The following is a 10,725-nucleotide window of genomic DNA, read 5'->3' on the forward strand; positions in this document are numbered from 1 at the left end:
ACTGTTCACACCAATCTTATTTTTCAGAAGTCCCAGGACCTAGAGTTCTATGATAGGAAAATTATAATAAGAAATCATAGATGAGGATGAGAATGAAGAAGCTTCACAGAAGTTGTTTATTGGGTCTAATGTGTCTTAAGCTTCTGGGTTCATCCTTGTTTCAGTTTTCTTAACCGTAAACCCTGGAAATGCGCAGTTACTTACTGACTGATAAGAGTACATTATCTTATCTTTCAGACTCTCTTCTTTGGTCCTGCCAGTTAAAATGTCAGAATTAAAATTAAAATTACCCCACAGGTGAAATGTCACTGCCACTGTGAATAATATACAGTCTGATGGCCTCTTTATGCAACTCTTTCCCAAATGTTTTGAAATGTCAACTTACTTTTCTTTCTTCCGATCTAAATACTTTTAAAATTTAACGTTTTACTGTCTTGGGGCTGGTGCATGGGGATGACCCAGAAAGATGTTCTGGGGAGGGAGGTGGGAGGGGGGTTCATGTTTGGGAATGCATGTAAGAATTAAAGATTTTAAAATTTAAAAAATAAAAAACTAAAAATTAAAAAAAAAAATTTAACGTTTTAGAGAAAACTTGATTGCACCAAATATACATGTTATTCTGTTAACCTTCAATGACGTTAGACAGAAAAGCAGAACTAATTTTTTTTTTTTTTAAATTTGAAGACTAAAGTGATCCTTACAAATCTTCTGAGAGAATCTCTCCCACTGGTACCCTCAAACAATGGCAATTATAGAAAGAGGCAGCATTTACATTCAAAGCTAAATTTCACAGAAATAATTTGTGAAATTAATTTTTTGTGAAAAAAGTATCCATTTCTAACACAGCCATTTTTGCCATGAGGGTGAAGCATGCCCACCTATGATTCCTGCTCTTCACAGAAACACCCTGAGGATGAAATACTGGCACACAGCCAGGGAGTCAGCTGGATACCCAGAGGAGCCTGGTGTGGAGGTAAGGGAAGGGCATGCAAATGAGTACAGTTTATGACACCTATTTTATACTTAAGGAAACTGAGACTCAGAGAGGTCCAGTCCCCTGCTCGAGGCCACAAAGCTCAGTTTGAACAGAGGTCTGTATTTTCCAAAATGAAGAGTGTGTAATATTGATTGCATAGCAAGAGTGTCCTATTGTGGACTTCCTCCAGCTAGTGCTAGTTTTTCAATTATTCTGCAACCTTTGAGATGAACCAAGTGCCCTAGTACATATTAGAGAGAAAAGGCAAAGGAAGTGCAAACCACAAGGTTGCCAAGCTTCAACCTCTATTCTTGGACGTTGGTATGGGTGAGGGGAAATGTGAGTCTCTTGGGTTTATCTATTTCTGTCTCTCTCTCATCTCTGTCTGTCTGTCTATCTATCTGTGGTAGAACACAAATAACATAAAATTTACCACTTTAACCATTTTTATGTGCACAAGTGAAGTGAAGTCGCTCAGTCGTGTCCAGCTCTTTGCAACCCCATGGACTGTAGCCTACCAGGCTCCTCCATCCATGGAATTTTCCAGGCAAGAGTACTGGAGTGGGGTGCCATTTCCTTCTCCAGGAGATCTTCCCTACCCAGATATTGAACCTGAGCCTCCTGCATTGCAGGCAGACGTTTTACCATCTGAGCACCAGGGAAGCCTTGACGTGCACAGTTCAGTGTATTAGAGAGCATACACGCTGTTGTGCAGCCGTCACCATCATCCATCTCAAGAACGCCTTTCATTGTCACAAACTACTCTGTGCCTGCACGCACCAAGCACTAACTCCATGTACCCCCACCCCCGGCCTCTGGAAACCACCATTCTACTTTTTGTCTCTCTGAATTTTACCACCCTGCAGACATCATACAAGCGGTCTCATGCAGCGTTTTTCTTCCTGGAACTGACTTTGCATGTCACTTAGCATATTCAGTCCTGTGTTATTCCATAGCCCACTATTCCATAAGCTAGTTCTAAGATGTTTAAGTCAGATCCTGAGGCTGCTGCACACAAAGATGGGTGTCAGACCTGCCTTCTGAAGTGGGGAACACTGAGTCCCCATCAGACTCTGCACTAATAGGGAGATAAGGCAGAGTAAAAGCGTAAATCAATTATACTGATATGCACTTCTCTAATAGTGATATTGAGCATCTTTTCATGTGATTCTTGGCCATCTGTATGTCTTCTTTGAAGAAATACCTATTCAGGTCTTTTGCCAGTGGTTTTTTTTTTTTTTTTTGATATTGAGCTGCATGAGTTGTTTGTATATTTGGAGATTAATCCTTCATCTGTTGCTTCACTTGCAAATATTTTCTCCCATTCTAAGGATTGTTTTTGCCTTGTTTTGTCTTCCTTTGCTGTATAAAAACTTGGATTCTCCAGTGGCACAGAAGGTGAAGAATCTGCCTGCAAGGCAGGAGACCCAGGAAGATCCCCTGGAGAAGGAAATGGCAACCCACTCCGGTATTCTTGCTTGGGAAATCCCATGGACAGAGGAGCCTGGCAGGCTATGGTCCATAGGGTTGCAAAGAGTCAGACATGATTGACAGATTAACACTTTCACTTTGCTGTACAAAAGCTTTTAAGTTTAATTAGGTTCTATTTTTTTATTTTTGCTTTCATAGAAACTAACACAACAGTGTAAAGCAATTAAACTCCAATAAAAATTATACCTGATATTCTTATCAATAATTCTCTTATACAATTACTGTTTGTTTTAAAACTTGTGAGCTCATTCAATCCCGAAAAACAGCACCATGGAAAAGGTACTTTTATTTCTGTTTTTCAGATGAAATTTATAGGCATGGAAGAAAATCATAGACTTGTTTAATATCACAGAGCTACTAAATAGCTGTGCTGGAATTGAAAACTCATCTCCTGACCCCAAACCCTGTGTTTCTGTCACTGGGTCAACACACAGACGCTGACCTGGACTGCAGGCTGGTTGTGAAGCGTGTGAATATGGTCTTAGGATACTGGCCGAGCTTGTTTACCTTGAGGGAACAACGGCTTCAGAAATGTGATTATACATTTTCTGTGTCTGATCACCCTTTGTCAGCTTGTAGAGCCCTCTAAAGACTTATTCACATTTCCTCCGCTCCATAGCCACCTCCAAGGACAGCAGATGAAGCAGGGTGACTGTCTCTTCCCTTTCAGCCTCTCTCCTATGTCTTTTAGGGAGCCAGCCTGCAATTCAGTAACTACAGGGTAATTGAGGTTGAGAACGTCTAGTTGCCACTGTAAAAGTTGCTTCCATGTTACCGTGTACGGCAGGACTGACTGAAACGTATTATGGATCCCAATAAAAGGTGCACACTTCAGGAGTAGAATATATAGTAGCAACAGCTACATTTTGAGAGATGCAGACCTCAGTTTAAAGACGAGCTGTGTGTCATTGAATTAGTGACTGAATTTCTCTGAGCTTCAATTTTTGTGTGTGAAATATTCTATTTCCTTGTGAAGATTCATTAGTTAATGTAGGGACTGAATCAGAGAAAACACTTCAAAGAAGCATTATTACAAGCTCAGCTCCTGCTTTGGGAATAATATCAAGATTTTATGACCATTGTCTTGTCCATTTGTCTCAAGGAGAGCATGTTTTGGAGAAGCTCAAGGCAGAGGGGATCAAGAAGGAGCAGGACAGCTTTCCTCAAGGTCTGAAAGGAAAAGGGAAAGGGAAGTCACTCAGTGGTGTCTGACTCTTTGCGACCCCAAGGACTGCAGCCTACCTGGCTCCTCCGTCCATGGATTTTCTAGGCAAGAGAACTGGAGTGGGGTGCCATTGCCTTCTCAAGGTCTGAAAAGGATGCTCCTAACTATTGAAGAGACCGCTTTGCTTTCTGTGATTTCAGGTGTCAGCCCCTGAGCTTTACAACATGGCTGCTACAAGCAATGTGACTGAAATCATTTTCTTGGGATTCTCCCAGAACCGGGACGCCCAGAAGGTCATTTCTGGGCTGTTTCTCCTCTTGTACGTGGCCGTCCTGCTGGGTAATGGCCTCATTGTGGTGACCATCATGGCCGGCAAAGGGCTCGCCTCCCCCATGTATTTATTCCTCAGCTACTTGTCCTTCGTGGAGATCTGCTACTGTTCTGTCACAGCCCCCAAGCTCATCCTGGACTCTTTGATGGAGAGGAAAGTCATTTCCCTCAAGGGCTGCATCACACAGATATTTTTCCTCCATTTCTTTGGTGGCACCTAGATCTTTCTCCTGACGCTGATGGCCTACGACCGCTACGTGGCCATCTGCAAGCCCCTGCACTACACGGTCGTCATGAACCGAAGGGCGTGTGGCCTCCTGGTGGGGGCGGCGTGGGGTGGGGGCTTGCTGCATTCTGTCGGGCAAACCTTCCTCATTTTCCAGCTGCCCTTATGTGGCCCCAAGGTCCTCGACCACTACTTCTGTGATGTCCACCCGGTGCTGAAGCTGGCCTGCTCAGACACCTTCCTCGTCAGCTTGCTGATCATCGCCAACGGCGGCTGCATCTCAGTGGTCAGCTTCATGGGGCTGCTTGCTTCCTACGTGGTCATCCTGCGCTCCCTGAGGACCCAGACCTCAGAAGGCCGGCGCAAGGCCCTCTCCACCTGCGCCTCTCACCTTGCGGTCGTGGCCCTGTTCTTCATCCCCTGTTCCTTTGTCTACATGAGGCCCTGTGTCACTCTCCCTGCAGACAAAATAGTCGCTGTGTTTTACACGGTGGTCACACCTCTCTTAAACCCCGTCATTTACTCATTCAGGAATGCTGAAGTGAAAACCGCCCTGCGGAGACTGATGGGGAGGAAAGGGCGTTGGGAGGAGAAATAGATGATTCCATCAGGGAGAAGGACTTCCCTGGTGGCTCAGACGGTAAAGCGTCTGTCTACAATGCAGGAGACCCGGGTTTGAGTCCTGCGTTGGGAAGATCCCCTGGAGAAGGAAATGGCAATCCACTCCAGTACTATTGCCTGGAAAATCCCACGGATGGAGGAGCCTGGTGGGCTACAGTCCATGGGGCCACAAAGAGTCGGACACGACTGAGCGACTTCACTCACTGTCACTTTGCTATCAGGGAAAAATGGGGAGCAAGGCGTAGGAAATTGGGGTACCGAGATTTCACTGTCTAAGTTTAACTGACCTAGAGGTCTTGGCCCAGCCACCATCTTTTTTTTTAACATATAATTTCTTCCTTTCATGTTCCTTCCTTCCTTCCTTTTCTATTCTTCAAATTCTTCTCCTGTTTAGGTTATTACAGAATATGGAACTAACTTGCTGTGCTGTACACTAGGTCCTTGTTGGTTATCTATTTTAAATATAGCAGAGTTTATATGTCCATCCCAAACTCCCAGTCTATCCCTTCCCCAATCCACTCTTCCCCACTGGTAATCATAAATTCATTCTCTAAGTCTGTGAGGCTGTTTTTTTAATCAAGTTTATTTGTATCATTTTTTAAAAAAAATATCCTGCATGTAAGTGATATCATTCAGAGAAGGCACTGGCACCCTACTCCAGTACTCTTGCCTGGGAAATCCTATGGATGGAGGAGCCTGGTAGGCTACAGTCAATGGGGTCATGAAGAGTCGGACACGACTTCACTTTCACTTTTCACTTTCATGCACTGGAGAAGGAAATGGCAACCCACTTCAGTATTCTTGCCTGGAGAATCCCAGGGACAGGAGCATGGTGGGCTGCCGTCTATGGGGTTGCACAGAGTCGGACACGACTGACGTGACTTAGCAGCAGCAGCAAGTGATATCATATGATATTTGTGTTTTTCTGTCTGACTTACTTCACTTACTTCACCTGATAATCTCCAGGTCCATCCATGCTGTGGCAGATGGCATTATTTCACTCTTTTTAATGACAGAGTAATATTCCATTATGTATATGTACCACATTTTCTGACCCATTTGCCTGTTGATAGACATTTAGCGTACTTTCATGTCTTATCTATTGTAAACAGTGATGCTCTGAACATTGGGGTGCATGAATACTTAGGAGCCAAATTTTTCTCTGGATATATGCCCAAGTTTCAGTTTCTTCTTCTTAATGGGACTGGACAGGGTTGAAGGGGTCTCTAGGATGAAGTCTAGGAGGGGTCTTCCGGTGCTGCACTTCCACATTTGACAGTGCTCTTGAGGCAGATTGGCTGATTTGGAGAGAATGAACTCTCTAGAAAACCAGGGGCTCTCTGGGAATAAAGAAGAGGTAGGTGGAAAAGGAGAAGGAGCTGCTTCAGGGCGGTGAAAGTTTGGGAGAGAAATAGTGGCCATTCCAATGCTTAGAAATTTTATTGTTCTGACATACCAAAGATTTGCCCAGTGGGTTCTAGGCAGGCCAAGTTGGTCCTGGAGGTTTTAGTCCTCAGAATAGAAGGTGTTTTAGCTTTTGACAGAGATTTTTTTTTAGCTGCATTCTGGTAAAGCTCACTGGCTTCTGAAGGTCCGTAGTGCCGTTTCTTTAAAATATTTTCCTGTTTCTACCTTTTAGCACTTTACCTACTTTACAATGCCCCTCAGAAATGCTGCTACCTTTAGGGAGCTTCCAAAATTATCCAAATTGAATGTGCCTTTTCCCTTCTTTGAACTCCATAATGCTCAGCTGGAATCTTTTAAGACCTTTAATAACTATATTTCAGTGTTCATTTTCCCCGTTAGAATATAACTCTTTTGAGAATATTGCCTGAATCCTATTTATTTGTATCTTGCTCTAAGTGACATAGTGTAAAACTCAGTAAATATTTTGTTGATTAAGTTTCTAGAATTCCATAGTGCTTCAGGTTGTAAGTGAACAATGGTTGTTATATCTCTATTATTTTGGTTCATCTCAATTATCTAAATAATACACCAACATCACACAACTTAAGACAGACTAATAGTTACACCTTGTATTATTTCTGAAGATAATGTTATATACAAAGAATAAATATGTATATGTGTGTATATCTTACAATTATCCAAGTGATTTCATATATTTTATCTCATTTGATCATATGATTAATAAGAAAGCACTTTGGTGAGATGAATACTTATCCTTTTGTTTTACAGGTGAAGACACTGAGCCTTTGGGAGATCAGTGTCTTGATTAAGGTCACAGAGTTAGTAACCTACAAAGCTGGGTTCAAACTCAGGTTTGCCTGATTCCTAAGCCCTTGTTCTCTCTGTACATGCCTCGACTTCTCTTTAAGGATCACCAAAACATACATACATCTAAGTTTCTGAATGCTGATCTGAGAGACCTGGTAATTTCTTTACTGTCAGGTATTTCTTTCCAGACACTTCAGGGTAAAAATAAATGTTTAAAAAAAATTGCCGCCTGACTACCTTCATGTTTCTGGGTCCACAGAAAACCTGAGCTGTGGATCTGGAAGTATAGGGCATGAAAACAGAAAGATATGATATTTCTTTCAGCTCATACTCCTCTTCTTACAGAGGAAAAACTTGGGCATTGAGCCGTGAGAGTTACCTAACACATGGAAACAAAACTCAATGTGTTGGCCAAGAAGAGAGTTTTTTCTAGTGACGTAATTACTGAAAATGGCACAAATCTTGAGACTATCATACAGATCAGACAACAGAAAGTATGACTCAAATGACTACTATGAATTGAGCATCCACCAATAAATTTCCTAAAGTTAGATCTCAGGGGCAAAGCTCACTTTGCAGTTGAGGAAACTTCAGGTCAAAGACTCTTCCAAAACCCTTGATGTTTTTTCTCTACCAGTTGTGTGTGGACTGATTTAGAATCCAGAGTTCTTCAGGTACATCAGGGGCTGGTGGGGGAGCAGAGCAGGAGAGGATAGGATGCAGTCTAACAGGCATGTGAGGACTTTCAATCAGAGCAGTGAATTCTCTCTTAAAAATCCATTTTATGTAAGATTTATGTTGATAAAAGTCAAATATTTTTATCAACATATATCTTTTTGATTTACGTTGATAAAAATATTCAAATCCTTAAAAAAGTTTAAAGTCACCGTAATATAATATGCTCACACTTCTTTCTTGATTGGTTATGGCCAGGTTCTGTGGCTTGGTTATGGAGTGGCAGGCTTTAGGAAATTACCTACATGCTGAGCAGGGAAAGCATCTAAAGTTTAAGTCCAGAGAGTCAGGGGAAGACCTTCCTCAATGAAAGTGAAGGCATGCCTCAGAATATGTAGCACGTCCAATCAGGATGAACTCTTCTGAACATGCAGTTGTTGACTCAGCCTGCTCAGCCCTCTTGGGATGATATCACTATTGTCTCTTTCTATTATAACTGCAGACTGTATCATGAGACTCATAGCATTCAGGGTCTTTTTCAAAATTTAAAAAAATGTGAGACTTGTATGGAACTAGAAGTATTGTGCTTTATGTGTGTGGTTAACGTCAAGGGAATTGGGTGAAACGTTCAGTTGCTAAGCTGCATTCCAACTCTTGGCGCTCCCATGGACTACAGCATGCCAGGCTTCCCTGTTCTTTACTATCTCCAGGAATTTGCCAAAATTCATGCCCGTTGAGTCAGTGATGCTGTCTAACCATGTCAGCCTCTGTTGCTCCCTTCTCCTTTCGCCTTTACTCTTCCCTAGCATCAGGGTCTTCTCCAATGAGTTGGCTCTTCACATAAAGTGGCCAAAGGATTGGAGCTTCCGCTTTAGCACCAGTCCTTCCAATGAATGGGTTGATTTCCTTAAAGACTGACTGTTTGATCTCCTTGCAGTCCAAGGAGCTCTCAAGAGGCTTCTCCAGCACTACAGTTCGACAACATCAATTCTTCAGTGCTCAGACGTCTTTGTGGTCCAACTTTTGCATCCATACATGACTACTGGAAAAACCATAACTTTGACTATGTGGACCTTTGTCAGCAAAGTGATGTCTCTGCTTTTTAATACATGGTCTAGGTTTATCATAGCTTATTCTTTTTTTCATATAAATTTATTTATTTTAATTGGAGGCTAATTGCTTTACAATATTGTATTGGTTTTGCCATACATCAACATGAATCTGCCATGGGTGTACACGTGTTCCCAATCCTGAAACCCCCTCCCACCTCCCTTCCCATACCATCCCTCTGGGTCATCCCAGTGCACCAGCCCCGAGCATCCTGTATCATGCATCGAACCTGGACTGGTGATTCATTTCACATATGATATTATACATGTTTCAATGCCATTCTCCCAAATCATCCCACCCTCGCCCTCTTCCACAGAGTCCAAAAGACTGTTCTATACATCTGTGTCTCTTTTGCTGTCTTGCATACAGGATTATCATTACCTTCTTTCTAAATTCCATATATATGCATTAGTATACTGTATTGGTGTTTTTCTTTCTGGCTTACTTCACTCTATATAATAGGCTCCAGTTTCATCCACCTCATTAGAACTGATTCAAATGTATTCTTTGTAAATTATATTGAGAATTCTAGGTGTTTAGGCTTTTATCAGTTGATAAACCATCTTCAGAGACATCTCCCTGGTTCTCTCGCTTCTTGGCCTTGTTTGACATCCACAGTTAGTCACATTTCTGGGAAGCAGAGACATAAAACAGAGATGTGGCTTCTTTAGGAAAAGTCTGAAAAGCCAGATGTTGCAACAGAGTTAAACCCATTGTATATCTTCTGAAAATGGTGATTTTCTTGTGTGTGAAAACCTACCCTGAGGAATCATAAACAGTGTTGGAGCTGACAGAGTCATAGTCACGTATGACATAGTTGTGGTCCTATGCAGGACATCACATAATGTAGGCATTGGGGGAGGTGTTATTACCCCCAGTTTACATAGATTTGGCTAATACTCAGATAATTTTGGCTAAAATTGCAGAGTAGATAGGTAGGGATTGGGTTTCACACCTATTTAATTTGGGAATGCTCTTTGACATAAAGCCTGGGTACTTTTTCAAAAGGTAGATGAGTTTTCCCACAAGCCTTTTAAAGAGCCATTTCTTAGTTTGCTATAGCCCTTTGAATCTTATGGACATGAGCCCTGTTGGTTTTAAAAGCCAGATGTGTTGGGGGCTTATCTCTTGGGTATATGTCTTAAAAGTTGGGATGCTTGAAGTGGGATACAAAGCCTTCACTGCTCAAGGAGAAGTTCTGGCTTGTGAGTTCCCTCCTGATTGGGGGTGTGTTCTGGGGTTGGGGTTCATGTAGGGGTTGTGTCTGAGCCTTGGAGGTATTAATATCTCCAACTATCATTGTGAATTTCATATTGATTTCTTTAAATCTGAGATAGGAAAAAAAATTAAGATGGGAAAATGGCATTCAGGAGATGTTAAGTCACTTGTTAAAAGTTATGTATCTACCAGGTGGCAAAGTTAACCTTTTAACAAGACAAATTGACCCTTTAGCCCTTGCTTTTAGGCATCATAGTATACTGTCTGTTGTCTGTCTTACCCTATTCACAGGGTGGAAATACTTTTCAACATGCTTTGTTAACATAAGGTAGTAGTCAAGTTGCTAGGTTAGTTCCAACTTGTCTCTGCTGCTTAAGAAAAACAAGGCAAAACCAGACAAGTTCTTACTTAATACTAGCTTTTCCCCTAAATTGATAACACAGTACTGCACTCGATATGTAGTAGTTGTTGTTGTTCAGTTGCTCAATAGAGTCTGATTCTTTGAGACACCATAGATTGCAGCATGCCAGGCTTCCCTGTCCTTTACTATCTCCTGGAGCTTGCTCAAACTCATGTCCATTGAGTCGGTGATGCCATCCAACCATCTTGTCCTCTGTTATCCCCTTCTAGTCTTGCCTTCAATCTTTCCCAGCATCAGGTTCTTTTCTAATGAGTCAG

The 10,725-nt window shown here is 42.0% G+C and overlaps 1 protein-coding gene across 1 annotated transcript; it reads left to right on the forward strand.

The window, feature by feature from the left end:
- Nucleotides 1-3,856: 3,856 nt before the first annotated feature.
- Nucleotides 3,857-4,786, forward strand: OR4X1 (olfactory receptor family 4 subfamily X member 1). Its single transcript, XM_069553740.1, is given in 1 exon segment — nt 3,857-4,786. A coding segment is annotated over 1 exon segment (930 nt).
- The last annotated feature ends 5,939 nt before the right edge of the window (nt 4,787-10,725 follow it).

The sequence above is a fragment of the Ovis canadensis genome, chromosome 15 (assembly GCF_042477335.2).
Source record: "Ovis canadensis isolate MfBH-ARS-UI-01 breed Bighorn chromosome 15, ARS-UI_OviCan_v2, whole genome shotgun sequence".
In the NCBI taxonomy this organism is placed as follows: Eukaryota; Metazoa; Chordata; class Mammalia; order Artiodactyla; family Bovidae; genus Ovis; species Ovis canadensis.